We start from the raw sequence: 14,446 nt of genomic DNA on the forward strand, positions 1-14,446 counted from the left end.
TCTCTGATGATTTAAAGATTATTATTGTTCATATTTTATATATATAGTGTCACGATTCGGCCCGGTGAGCTCACATAGGCGAGGTGGGAACATAGGTCGGACGATAGACTAAACTATCACATTTCTAAATCAATCTCCAATATTTAAAAGAGCCACTAAAACAATAAAATTTAAAAACACATAAACATAAAATCATTAATATTCATAAAGTTACATTTCTTCATGCGCTCCTCTCCTACGGTATACATTCCCCCCCCCCCCCCCGGATACACTCCCCCCCCCCCCCCCCCTTCTACTCATTTGATTAACTTAAACTTACCAGAAAAATGTTAACAACTAACAATAAACCAAAGCTCAGTAAGTAAAACACGATTTTAAACTACAGTATCAAGGCAAAATGAACAATATGCTAAATGTCAATTTCATTTAAAACATAACATTAACATAAACATAAATCATATATTCATATCATTTCATAATTCATTTTCATGTCCATATCATTATTCATAATTTTCTCTTTTCGTATATATTACAACTGTCACATGAGACACTGTCTAGTACCATAAAGGTACTCCTTTACCAATTTCTTTTCCATATCATTTACTATTTTAACGTGCACGAGTACAGCGTCCCCAGCTGGTACCATAAGGGGGTGAGCTCCGTCTATTCAGCATGCACATACAATAACTCAATATAACAATCATATCATCTTATATATCAATAATATTAAGCCTTATCATATACCTTATATAGTAATATGATGAATAAATTAATATGCAAGATAAGAAACATAAAATTAATTGAAATGCAGTATAATGAACCAATTTGCAATAATAATTTAATAAAAATTGAAATGATGCACTTATCATAACAAAGAAAACATGTTTACTCACCTGAATGTTTCCAAGCTTTAATATTTTTACAAACCTCAAGCTTCATTATATATCTCAATACTCATCTCAGCTTAATTATCAGAAATCTTCAATGGTTCAAATAACATTAATAAGATCTTAAACCTTCAACTTAGAGTTCTTAATTCTAAAACAATATCAATTGTTCCTATTCTTTTTATTATGTTCTAATCTACTCACAATATTTTTAAAGGTTCTCTTTCTCCCTCTCTCTCTCTCTCTCTAATTTAAGACATAAAGCATATAAAAATTCTAAAATCTCATATTTTATTATAATTACATAATTTAACCAAATTAATCCTTTACCCTAATCCTAATTTAATTTAAATTATTTTTTTTTTTATTTTCAGATTTATTTTAATTAAAAATTAGAAAAAATAATATTTCATGAAAATTCATAATTTCGACTCTTAAAAACTTCCTTAAGACCCGTAAAAATATTATGCATTAAGAAATTTTCATAGAAATAAAAAATTTACAAAATCCTAATTTTCCAAATCTCAAAAGTTTTGAAGAAAAGCCTCATTTTTTTTGCATAAAATTATCTTATAACTCTATAATATCATTCCCTTAAAGAAAATCAATGTTTCCCCTCAAATCCTAGATTTTTCCTTAAAGAAAATTATACAAAAACTTGAGAAATCACTAGAATGTAACTCACCTTAGCCTTCTCTACGATTTCCCTTCGATCTCCTTCATAAACGTTCACCGGAATCCACCCCTAGGGTCACCATCCTAGCCTTTCCGGGGCGCACCGTCCTAGCCTTTCCGTCGCCCCTTCCGCGCGCTTCTCCTTGCTTCTGTTCGGTTCGACTGAACGAGTGAATGAGGGTCCGAATGAATTCCGTCCCTTTAATTCCCTTAGATGGCCAAAAGACTATTCTACCCTCACTTAAACAATCCATGCTTTAATAATCTCTAAGCATATTAATCGTATTATTAGACTTTAGAATATTTTCTCTCTCAAATTAAGAGAAATTAAATATAATTTTGATATATCAATTCACTCCAAATTTTGTGTAGAATTTTCTAATATTATTTTCGTTAAATTCCGACAACTTTAAAAAATTTACTTAAAACTCGTCGCGACGCATCGAAAAGCGTGCGAGATCTAAAATGACATTTTTATGGTTTTACATATAGAGACAATAATCTCACTTGATAGTGATGATTTATCCTCTATCATGTGGATTTATTTGATTTAAAGCCTATAATTATCTACTTAAATAGTAGTCTTTGAATTATATGCAACCTTTGTGTTAATTTGAGTCAACTAAAAATAGCATATTTTGTTTATCAAGTGTGACATTAAAAGTACAATCGCTTCTAATTAATGTTAGAAAATATTTCTCTTTGGGAGACCAATCAACCCTGATTCTGCCCTAATTGATTTTTTTTAAGTGATATCACTAATCGTGAGAATTTTATATAGGTTGAGATAAGATTTATTGGTCCTACCAAAATATGACTTTACCCTTATCTCTTATTAATGAAATTTTCCATACTTGAAGAACATTCTCGTATCATCAAATTCACATCCCCCCTTACATATTTGAACAATAATCGAATAATATTCAAATATAGTTACAAATTTGCTAAAATATCGTATGAACTTTATTACATCCATATGATTGAACCTTGTTCAATTATTTTTTGAATATTGATCAAATCATGTTTTAGCCATGATCAAACCTTATTTGAACCTCATTCCAACTATGTTCAAGTCTTGATCGAAGCCAATTCAAACTTTATTTCAACATTGTTCAAGAAAATTTAAAATATATCTGAATATTATTTGAAACTTGTTCTAACTACATTCAAATATTGGTAAATTCTTTGTCCATTCATATTTGAATTATCTTCAAATTTTATTTTAAGTATGTTGAATTCTTATAAAACTTTACTTGAATTATTTTTGAATTTTATTTGAATGATTATTTATATCATTTTTGAACTATGTGAAATTTGAAGATTAAAATTTTTGATTGGATATAAAAGATGTATGGAGTTTTGATGTGTTTAGTTATAATTTTTTTGTTAACTAAAATTTAATGTATTATTTAAATAAATATTTAACTTTAATATTAAATACATTAATAAAAAAATTCGAGTTTTATATAAATCCACCGTTTATATATATATATATACCGAACCGAATAACCACTTGAACCTCACCTCTCCTTCACCCGGTTCGATAAATTCACGGCCTAAGGAGAGGGCAGCTCCCGCTCCCGCTCCCGCTACCCCTCCCGTTCTTAGTACGTCGCCGCCGAGTCGGTTTCGCCGGCCGCTGGACTTACAGCTAGAAATCAGGTCTCGCTTCTCACCTTCTGCGCCATTCAATTTTTATTTTAGGCCTGATTTTTTTCCCAATTAATCTAAAAACCCTAATCTATTAGTATCTCCTATGTAGATTACCTTCTCCGTCTTCTCAGATTTGCTTTTGCGCTATGCAATTCATTGATGAAACTTGTCATGCAAAATAGAAAACTCTCAATGCCGCTGGATACGCGCTTTTTTTGTTAGCGGCTAGTTCTTTATTTGTTGTAATAAGGTTTCCAGGCATGGTGGGATCTCAGCGCCGGCCACGAGATTCCAACCCGGAGGTTCCTTCAGTTATGTTCTTTGAGCAAATCAACGCGGAAACTTCAATTGCTAAAACTGTCGAGGCAATAAAGCCGCTTTGTTCTGTTGTCAGCGAGGAAGCTACGATCGTCAATCACTATTCATTAAGATCGGCTTCCACAAATACCAGATTGGATATTTCTGGTGGGGATTTGGATAACGGGAATAATGATAATGGTTGTAGTCTTGATTACTATCCGAGGAAGCCTCAAACAAGGTCAGTTTCAAAAGATGAATCCTTACAGGTTCTGACTAAGGCTAATGACTCTTCAATCACGAATGAACGGAGTAAAACCCCAGCGCCACCTGCTAATAAACCAGTCAAAGTTGATATATCGTCCAATATCAGTATGCAGGGGAAAAAGATTCGAGAAATTGATGACCGGATTGAATTGGTGGAGTCTATTCATAATCCTAAGCTAGAGGAGCCTGTGCTTTCTACAAAATATTCTTCGCGGAGAAGGATATCATTTCGATCTATGACTTCTAGCTGTGGAAAGAAAGAAATACCCGATGATGGTTTGAATGAAACTCAGACCAGAAGGCTGGATGGTGAAGAATCTGTAAGGAATGGGAAAAGGAGTAGGAAAGAAGTTGAAATTAAAATTGAGTCCACTGGTGAAAACAAGAAAGGTAATTTATGTAAAGTGGAAAATCTAGCTATAGTTGGGAGTGATTTAAATGGTGAGGATGATGTTTCTCGGAAAAAGGCCAAGTGGACTCTCCAAACATTCCATTCAATTTATAACAGGTTGTCGCAAGATACAGAAAGTGACTTAAAATCAAAGTTTGATTTTCGTAGGAACCGCCTAGATTTGATGGCTTTAAAAATGATGAAGGAGAGCAGCCTGGAGCTAAAAACCGATTCATTATCCATAGGAAGTGTGCCTGGTGTTGAAATCGGAGATGAATTCAATCTAAGGGTTGAACTCTGTGTGCTTGGCCTTCATCGCCAACTCCAAGGCGGTATCGATTTTTTTAAACAAGATGGAAGACTACTAGCTCGCAGTATTATTTCATCTGGCTCTAGTAGATACTCTGACAATGGCCACGTCTCTGAAGTTTTGATTTATTCTGGTTCAGGTGTATCCAACAGGAATCAAAAGCTAGAATATGGTAATTTAGCTCTAAAAAACAGCATAGACGCTCAAAATCCTATTCGTGTTATTTGGGGCGTTGAGGACATTCAAATTAATAATTCTCGAAGTTACAGGGGTAGAAAAGCTACCAGGTATATCTATGATGGTCTGTACCTGGCTGAGAAATACTGGATGGAAAAAAATGATGATGGTTGTGATATCTTTATGTTTCAGTTGAGGAGGAAGAAGAAACAGCCTGAACTCAAAATTAAAAATGTTAAGTTGAGAACATCTATTTCATTTTCTGATATCTGCATCGAAGATATCTCCAACGGAAAGGAGAAGATACCCATTTGCGCTGTCAATACCATTGATAAAGAGTCTCCTCAGCCTTTTACGTATACCAAGGAGATGATATATCCATCAAACCATATCCCAATTAGTCCCAAAGGTTGCGACTGTGTCGGTATTTGCACTGATTCCATCAAATGTGCCTGCGCAGTTAAAAATGGTGGGGAACTTCCTTTCAATAGCCGCGGTGCTATTGTGCAGGCCAAACCTCTTGTGTATGAGTGTGGACCTTCTTGCAAATGCCCTCCTTCGTGCCACAACAGGGTTAGTCAACATGGCATAAAGTTTCCATTGGAAGTCTTTAAAACAGGAACTATGGGCTGGGGACTGAGATCCTTATCTCTCATTCCATCTGGTAGCTTTGTTTGTGAATATGTAGGTGAGCTTATACAGGATGAAGAAGCTCAAAGGAGAACCAATGATGAGTATCTGTTCGCCATTGGAAATAATTACCATGATGTAGCTCTCTGGGAGGGACTTCCAACTTCTATACCTGAATTGCAGAAGAAAGGTTCTTCACTAGGTGATGAAACTAACTATACTGTTGATGCTTCCATGTTTGGAAATGTTGCTAGGTTTATCAACCACAGCTGTATGCCTAATCTTTATGCTCAAAATCTTCTCTTTGATCATGGAAATACGAGCATGCCACATATCATGCTATTTGCTTCTGAAGATATACCACCTCTGCAGGAGCTGACATACCACTACAACTACACCATTGACCAAGTTCATGATTCTAATGGGAATATCAAGCAAAAGGTTTGCTACTGTGGCACCGTTGAATGCACTGGTAGGCTCTATTGAGTTTTTTATTTTTTATTTTTTTTTCTGGTTCTTGAAACATTAATGAAGTTAATTAGTTGGAATTTTGTGTTTTCCAATGACCAATCAACTGTTCTTGATGGAGTTCTTTTTAGAGGCAGCCAGTTTATGCTTTTTATGTTTACTTGGCTTAGTTCTCTTAAATAAGTACTTTTTTTTTCTTCAAGTAAAATTTTTATTGATTTCAATAAATTGTTATGAGTGTGCATATGCTCAGTGAAAGAGAACCAATCCTTTCTATGCGAGACGGATTTCTATATTTGAAGTTCATGATATATTAGTTTGCAATTATTTGATTGATTCTCTTGTTGCTTTTATATTGTAATATGTGGACCTTTGCTTTGTCTTTGGCCATTGACCTCTTTTGGAATTTTTTTTGTTCCTTCTTTTGTAATTTGTTTTGCTTTATTTTCATTGTAAGACTTTTTGAGAAGCTATATATACTTTCACATTTTGTACAAAATAAAATCATAAAATTTGAAGTGGTTTTTTATACTTTTCTATTTTTTAACTTTTTATTAGAATGAGATTAGGATTTCCATCTTCTTCTTTTTAATTTCTCCCTCGTTGTCGGTATTTATCTTGACTTTCCTTCCAAGAAGTAGACCACAATGAATGATGAAAATTAGATTAATGAATAACTTTAAGGGCAACAAGTTTTATATCATCTAAATAGGAGTCATCTGAAATGATCCCAAATTGTGAGATTTAGGCTTGGTTTTGGACGGCTTTTTTATTACTTCTTAAAATAGCTTTTTAGTTTAAATTAAAATTTTTTTATTAAAAAACTATTTTTGAGAAGCAGTAAGAAAGTCGTCCCAAATGAAGCCTTAATTGTGATCAATTTTATATAATCAAGTGATTAAATTGGGTAAATGTGATGCCCTGAGATTAAAACTTTGTTTGGGAAGGTTTTTGGCAGCTATTTTTTCACAGCTTTCAAAAAAATGTTGTAAAAAGCAATAAGGAAAGAGTATTTTATATTTTCCCCCTTATTTTATTTGCTCATCCTCTTTCTAGAGGAAAATTATTAGGTCCGGACACCGGACCTAAAAATAGGTATGGATATCCAATTAAAATTTGCCACGTGGACTGTGCTTTAACTGTGGTTTAACTGTGCTTTGACTGCGCTTTTTGACCGCACTTTGACTGCGCTTTACTTGCACTTTACCTGCACTTTTGGCGCGCTTGATTTAGACACATGTACATTACACATGTCAATATTTTATTGGACACGTATCTACGTCTGGTGTCTGGACCTAATAATTTTCCCTTTCTTGAAGTCTCTTTCTGTATCTAATTTTCTTCTCAAATTGATTTGGATGTTAGCAACTTGGCATATGGAAGTCTGAAGCTGATTTGAATGATAGGACACGTAATTGATATTGAAATAGCTGGCGTGCAATTTTTTGCTGCATAAATTAACTGTATTATTATGACAATTAAATAGTTTTAGTTCCTTTCTTCATCATAATACCTAAAACTAGTCAAGATGATGGTAGAATCTGTTTTATTTTATTTGCTTTCATCTAAGAGAGAGATTTAAGCCTTTCATCTTGAAAATCACAATTTTTTTACTAAGGTTTTATTTGGAACGTCTTTTTTATTGCTTATTAAAGCAGCTTTTTAGCGCAAAGATTTAGGTTTTGTTTGGGATGACTTTCTTAGTACTTCTTAAAGCGGTTTTTTAGTACAAAAATTTAAAAAATTGCTTTAAGAAACAGTCAGAAAGTCTTCCCAAACGAAGACTAAACTTGTCGCATCACTAAACAGTAGATGATTGAATTGCTATGATTAATATTAATTAGCTTGTAAAGGGAGGATAGATGGAGATGTGAGACAATTAAGGTTTCATTTGAGACAGCTTCTTATTTCTTTCTAAAACATCTTTTTAATACAAATTTTTTTTGAACTAGAAAGCTCCTTTAGAAAGCAGCAAGAAAGCTGCCCTAAATGAAGCCTAATGTTTCATTTGGGATAACTTTTTTTTGTGGTTTTCTTTTCTAACCGCAATTATAAATTTTATTTTGCTGACTGTTTTTTTTTTGGTGTTGCTAGACTCCCTAAATAAATTACATGAAAAATCAGTTGAATTTTTTTTTTTTTTTTGGTTTAATAATGGGTTTTATTGGTCAATGATATGACATCAGTTTAAGGTTTTTTTTATTAGAATTTAATTAATACATGGGTGCTCTTATGTGTCAACCTGTTTGAGATAGAAAAATAAATGTACAAAATTTATTTAGGAAGGCTTTTTTATTATTTTTTAAAATAGTTTTTTAGTATTACATTTTTTTGGTTAAAAAATTTTTAAGTAAAAAATTATTTTATAAAATAATAAGAAAATTATTCCAAATAAATGATTGGGAACAATAATAAGGATTGTATGTTTTCTCATAGGTTTCTAAGTTGAAGAGTTAAGTGCATGAGGGGTTTGTGGTGATGGGGACTTGCAATATGTGTGAATATTGTGGCAAAAGTGTAATATTTTTTAAGCAATAGAAATTTATCATATACTTGTTTGGTGGGCCCAAGGCAGGCATAAATCTAATTACAAATATTAAATCTATCTAATTATGAAAAAATTTATTGAAATTATATTGAAATTTGAGACCTTTGAGATGATAGTTATGATGCAAGTAACTTGGTGGATGTCTTAGGTTTCGTTTGGGACGATTTTCTTACTGCTTCTTAAAACAGATTTTTAATATAAATTTTGTACTAAAAAACTGTTTTAAGAAACAGTAAGAAAGTTGCACTAAACAATACCTTAACGTAACGACTCTTATGGTGTAACTGGATTATATGTTTGTTATTAGTAGCGTAAATGAATTCTCAAAGGATATGAATGACCTTTGGAGCTTGGAAAATTCTATGAAAATGAATTCAAGGAAAGGTAATTTATAATTTGCGCAAATGATTTTTAAACTTATATTCATAATATTCCTCACAGTTATCAACAACAAAGAGGGTAAATCATGTCCTCCTACTTTTCAAATTTGAATAAATAATACTATCCTTAGGTTAACTTAACCAACACATTAGGATTAGAGTTAACCCATGAGGTGATTGTATGTGATTTGATGGTGATGATCTAAGTGCGATGGATGCTAATAATGTCTTGGATTGGTCTAAATATATCATATTATAGATTTCAATACTACTATAAGTAGGGCTGCAAGCGAACCAAGCGTTCGACGAGCTACTCGATGCTCGGTTCGATTAAAACTCGTTTGTGATCGTTTAACTAACTAAACAAACAAATTTGAACAACATTTTAAATACTCGACCCTTAAACAAACAAACTTGAACACTAATGTATTCGGTTCATTTATGTTCACAAACAACATAATTTGAAGTTCGTAAACAAGCTCGACATTAAGCTCAATAAAAAGCTAGATAAAAGCTCGAATGGAGAGAAATGCAATAGGTAAGCTTCATTTAAGAATATATTCAAATAGATTAATCATATTTTTATTTTAAATAGATAATTGTTTTTATTATAAATTTAATTTTCTGAACAAAAGACATTTCACATTTGTCTATGTTTGTTAGATTGTTTGTTTAAGATGTTCATGAACAAATTTAATATTTGTTTGTTAAATATGTTCATGAACATAGCTCGTTAAGGCTTGTTTGCTTAAAGCTCGATAAGCATTAAACGAACCAAACATAAACAGAACATGAACCAAACATGAACACCCTTAAATTAAACGAACCAAACATGAATACAAACAATAAAGCTCGAATCAAATATGAACCGAACTTGAACAAGCTAATGATAAACGAACTCAAACATGAACAAGCATACTCGGCATGGCTCGGTTCGTTTGCAGCCCTAACTATAAGCGCCTTAGTGTTAGTGTTGATAGTTGAAACTAAATACTCAAAATAATCCTCCGACTATTAATAAATGACAAATTTAGTCTCAAAGTTTTGCATTACTTAATTTTAGTCCCTCGACGATTAAAAATTGAGCCAATTTGATCTCAAAGCCTAATGAAGGAGTTATTAACTCAAAAAGTTAAATTGGAGGGGTATTTTAGGTATTTTAGGTGTTAGAATTGGATGTTGAGATAAAATTGCTTACTTGGCTGTAATAAAGGGATAAAAGCAATGGAAAAACTGCTTACTTGAGCCATTTATTACACTTTTTAAGTTGTAATAAATGAAAAATAATAAGTATGATAAAACCAATTCTGATATTATATAAGGGCAAATTTTTAAAGTAAGTATGATTAAAAATTTAATTATGTGATTAAGTATCGTAAAAAAAAAAAATTAAAACTAGGTAAAGTCGCCCGTTTGATGAGCGATTTAGTGCTGACTTAGCAATGCGCTTGCCAAGTCATATGGTTGATACTGTAGCGAGTCGCCCATTAAACGGGCGACTTGCTACAGTAACAAATAATAAAAAAATATATTTATTTTTTTAATTAAATTATTTCAAAAAAAACTGCCGGCTTGAAATTTTTTGCTTTATATTATGTAAATTTAAAGGGAAAAAGGGTGTGAAGTAATAATTGCATAAACTAGCATAGCAGTAGAGTTAGCAAATTATATAAAAGTCTATCTTTTTTGCAGTACCGTATATTAATCATTTCGTCTGTGAAATCATCTTTCCGCCTTAGATGGGAACACAATCATCTGTAGAGACATTTAAATTGCTGCAAGATCTCAAATAAAAGAGACGTGAAATGTTAATTATATATATTTTTTTGGGAAAAAAATGTTAATTATATAAACCGCCTCGAAATAAAATGTTAAAATATACATTTATTGTTATGTTACTGTAGCAAGTCGCCCGTTTAATGGGCGACTTGCTACAGTATCAACCGGATGACCTGGCAAGCACATTGCTGAGTCAGCACTAAGTCGCTCGTTAAACGGGCGACTTTGCCTAGTTCTAAATTTGTTTTTTACGATGCTTAATCACATAATTAAATTTTTAATCATACTTACTTTAAAAAATTTCCCCTTATATAATGGGCTTTTTATGAGAAATAATGATTTGAAAATTCAGGATAAAAACAAATTATTTAAGTTTCATATACTTGCTGTAAATTATATTATATGAAAAATACTCTAAAATCACATAGAAAAAATATTCACTAAAAAACCTTTCTTCCCATATGAATTTTTTACTCTTTTGAGCAAGCAACTATTCCATTACTAAATTAAATAGCGGAAAATTGAGGCCAAAGAGAAATTTCAAACCTAGCTTTGTCTCGTGGATGTCTCGCATTGCTCGTCATTGTTTGTCTCGCTCGCGTTGAAGCATGTTGTAGTGCATCTCGCCCGCCTTGCTTGCCTGTGTCGCCTACCTCGCTCGTGTTATCTACCTACTTCATGTTAACTTGGATATTTCGGGTCTCCTATGCAGAAAGGTCTCCAAGGTATTTAACGGTAATTTATGGGTGTCAAAAACTGGCATGACCCGAAAATTCAACTCGATCCCGGACCAAATTTTTCGGGTTAGGGTTAACCCAAATTCGAAACATGTTGGGTTCAAGTTCAGGTCTTGATTTTCGACCCTCATTCGAATTCCTGATCGGGTTTAGGGGTCACGGTTTTTGACCTGGAATACCGTAGTTTGGCGTATTTAGGGGATTTGACCTCTAAGCGCACGAAATAGAGAAAGTTACTTCACAATGAGCGAACTCCCGTCATTGCTTTCGATCAAAATGTTGTAACTTCTGATTCGACCGAAACGCAACGTCATCCAAGATGCAAAGTCAAACAGCAACGAAGGAGTCGGTGACTCCTGTAATCTCAACAGCAAGTCAGCAACGACGAAAAAGAGAAGAAAAAGCAAACCCTATACGCCTCTAAGTGCACGAAACGGAGAAAGTTACCTACACAGCGAGCGAACTCTCGTCATTGCTTCTGATCAAAATGTTGTAACTTCCGATATCACCAGAAGGGAACATTGTCCAAGGAGCGAAGTCGAACAACAACGAAGGAGCTGGCTACTCCTGCAATCTCTACAACAATGACGAAAAAAGAAAAGATAAAAAAGCAAACCCTAGAAGCCTCTAAGCTCTAAGGTAGACGGCGACATCGCCTCCTTCGACCCGAAATGGAAATCTCAATCCAATCGCCACAGGGTTGACAATTTGCGGGGTCCAAAAATTGACAGGTTTTTAAAAACGGGTCGGATTTGAGTCGGGTCGAACAATGCCTGGTCAATTTCGGGTTGACACGAACCCGACCTGTGACCCAAATTTGACAGCCCTAAATGGTATCACATGCAGGGCGTATAGCGGGAAGCTTCTATCATGTATTTTACTTAAATGCCCCCAAAAGAAACGAAGCTCCTCGGCTCTCTCCATTAATTTAAATACCAAAGATTAAATTTACTCAATTTCTAATAGTCGATGGACTAAAATAGGACAATATAAAACTCTAAGACTGAAATTGACATTTATTGATAGTCGAGGGATTATTTTGAATTTTTACTCTAACAAAATTAGAATAAGTTTTATGCATGGGAAGTTCATATAATTCAATGCACGTGATGCGATCACGTGTGTGATGGAGAATTTTAGTCATAATTAATCTACCATTAGGCTAATTATTTGGCAAATTAATGATCTTCCGACTTTCAAGTAGAACAATTTTTTATATCGAACAAATTAGTCATATTTTTTGGTTCTTATGGTGAGTTTTTTTATGGGTCGACTCATTTAATAATAATTATCGCCCAATAAATAAAAAATGCTCTCAAATATTTTTTTTAATAATAATAAAATTATAACCATGTCCTTATCCCCATTAATTACCCTTCAAAGAAATATGAATGTCATAATCTCATTACAATTTTAAATCGGCGCTTTTTCGTCTAATGCACAAATCTTGAAGCAAATCCAATGAACTGAAAGTATGAAACCATCTATTAATTTTTTTTTTGGCGTACACAACTGAGGTAATAAGATCTCTATTCTGCAAAACAGGTGGCGGTGGATTAATGCCGCTAACCGACAAGAAGACTGAAATAACAATTCTGGATAAAAATGTAAATCTGTAAATAAATATTTATTTCTGTTGTGCGAATCAAGCCTTCACCTGTTATTTTCTTTCTTTCAACTCGAAAGTAATTTGGGCTGATTACTAATATAGTAATATTTTATAGGTAAATCATAAATGAGTGGCTTTAAACTTAGAGACAAATTAAATGTATATGCGAAAAATTTTGAGTAAGTTTTAGGCTTTATTTAGAAAGGTTTTTTTATTCTTCTCAAAATAGTTTTTACCATAAAATTTTTATTAAGAAATAATAAGGATAACTGTCATCAGAATGTTGACATTTTATGTGCCCAAACGATCTAAGGCGACTCTATCTAATCTTTATCTGCCACTGAAGCGCTACTACACACTTTTCACATTAGATTTATTTTGCATTTTGTCTTTAAATGAAAAGTCACTCATTTTTTTGGGACATTTAGGCTATTTAAGGCAAACTCACGCACACAACGCATACACAAAGACTCGAACCTAAGACCTCTTAGTTGGAAGCATAAGCTTTTAACCAACGGGCCAATGTGAGTTGTTTGTAAGTCACTCATTTACCTGAGCATTCTCATCTCTGCAATACTTAACTTAATTTTGTGCTTCTCTTTTAATGAACAGTATTTTACATTGTACAGTATTACAGGTCTCACCATCATTTTACAAAATTTTATCTTAAGTTTGAGGGATACTATGTTTATCACACAATAGGCTCAATATATTTCTCCACTTCAACTATCAATAGGAAAAATACTAAAATAAATTATTATATTCGAAAGAAAATGAAATGGTGCTAAGAGTTTTTTTATTATTTTTATTGTCTTACGAACTCCTCTCATCAATTACATCATTAATATTATATTTTTAACATTTAACTTAAACGAAAAGAAAAGTTTTATTCTTATATTTGCAAAAACTTTCTCCAATTGACTTGAGACCTATGGAAGACTTCGTCACTCGGTCGATTTGCGTCACTAAGGATTGGCTGCCCCACCAATCCGCTATATTATTAAATCCTTCTCCTTCTCCTCTCTTCCCTCTCGCCCTCTCTCTCTCTCTCTCTCTCTCTCTCTCTCTCTCTCGTGCTCTCTCTCTCGCAGTGCAGCTTCTGAACACGAATTGGTCACGAAATGAAGGTTTGTTTCTCAATACAAATCAAGCTATATTTTATTAAGTTCTTCATTTAGTATTGATTTTATCACTTTTTTTCTTCAATCTCCCCTAAAAAGATTCATCTTTGTCTTCCCGCAACACTCCCCTGTTTTCTGTAAGTAAAAGGAGCGTTTTTTCGTTCCCAAACTTCTGTTCCTCGCATTTGTTGAAGATAAAATAATGAAGATTTGCTTAAAATTTAAACCAAGGAACTGTATTTTGTTACTTCTCCATTAGAATTTAGAACTGTTATTTTTGTCAAAGATATCATCCTTTCTTAAGGCTCTCCCCTGTTTTTTGAATAAAGCTTTTATCTTTGAATATTTCAAGATCAAATTTTTAATAAAGCTCTCACCTTTGGTCTCTTTTTTCAGAAAAACTGTTCTGAAACTCGATCTCCACGATGACAAGGACAGCCGCAAGGCCTATGAAAGCCGTCTCCACTTTCTCAGGTCTCTCTCTCTCTCTCTCCTCTCTCAGTCTCCTCTCTCTCTC

The 14,446-nt window shown here is 33.2% G+C and overlaps 1 protein-coding gene across 2 annotated transcripts; it reads left to right on the top strand.

Annotated features, from left to right (window-relative positions):
* Positions 1-3,080: 3,080 nt before the first annotated feature.
* On the top strand, positions 3,081-6,015 carry LOC110096224 (histone-lysine N-methyltransferase, H3 lysine-9 specific SUVH5). Of its 2 annotated transcripts, XM_020822068.2 has the most exons (3): positions 3,081-3,224; positions 3,325-5,489; positions 5,660-6,015. In XM_020822068.2, exons 2-3 carry the CDS (start codon positions 3,476-3,478, stop codon positions 5,689-5,691), a joined length of 2,046 nt encoding a protein of 681 aa, XP_020677727.1. In that variant the 5' UTR covers positions 3,081-3,224; positions 3,325-3,475; the 3' UTR covers positions 5,692-6,015. The 2 variants fall into 2 exon arrangements, with proteins under 2 accessions (XP_020677727.1, XP_020677726.1); XM_020822067.2 differs by having other exon boundaries at positions 3,325-6,015.
* Positions 6,016-14,446: the final 8,431 nt, after the last annotated feature.

The sequence above is a fragment of the Dendrobium catenatum genome, unplaced genomic scaffold (assembly GCF_001605985.2).
Source record: "Dendrobium catenatum unplaced genomic scaffold, ASM160598v2 fragScaff_scaffold_156, whole genome shotgun sequence".
Lineage (NCBI taxonomy): Eukaryota > Viridiplantae > Streptophyta > Magnoliopsida > Asparagales > Orchidaceae > Dendrobium > Dendrobium catenatum.

Bases quoted from the DNA above. Each gene is read 5' to 3' on its own strand.
- LOC110096224 (XM_020822067.2), top strand. From the start codon at position 3,476: ATGGTGGGATCTCAGCGCCGGCCACGAGATTCCAACCCGGAGGTTCCT.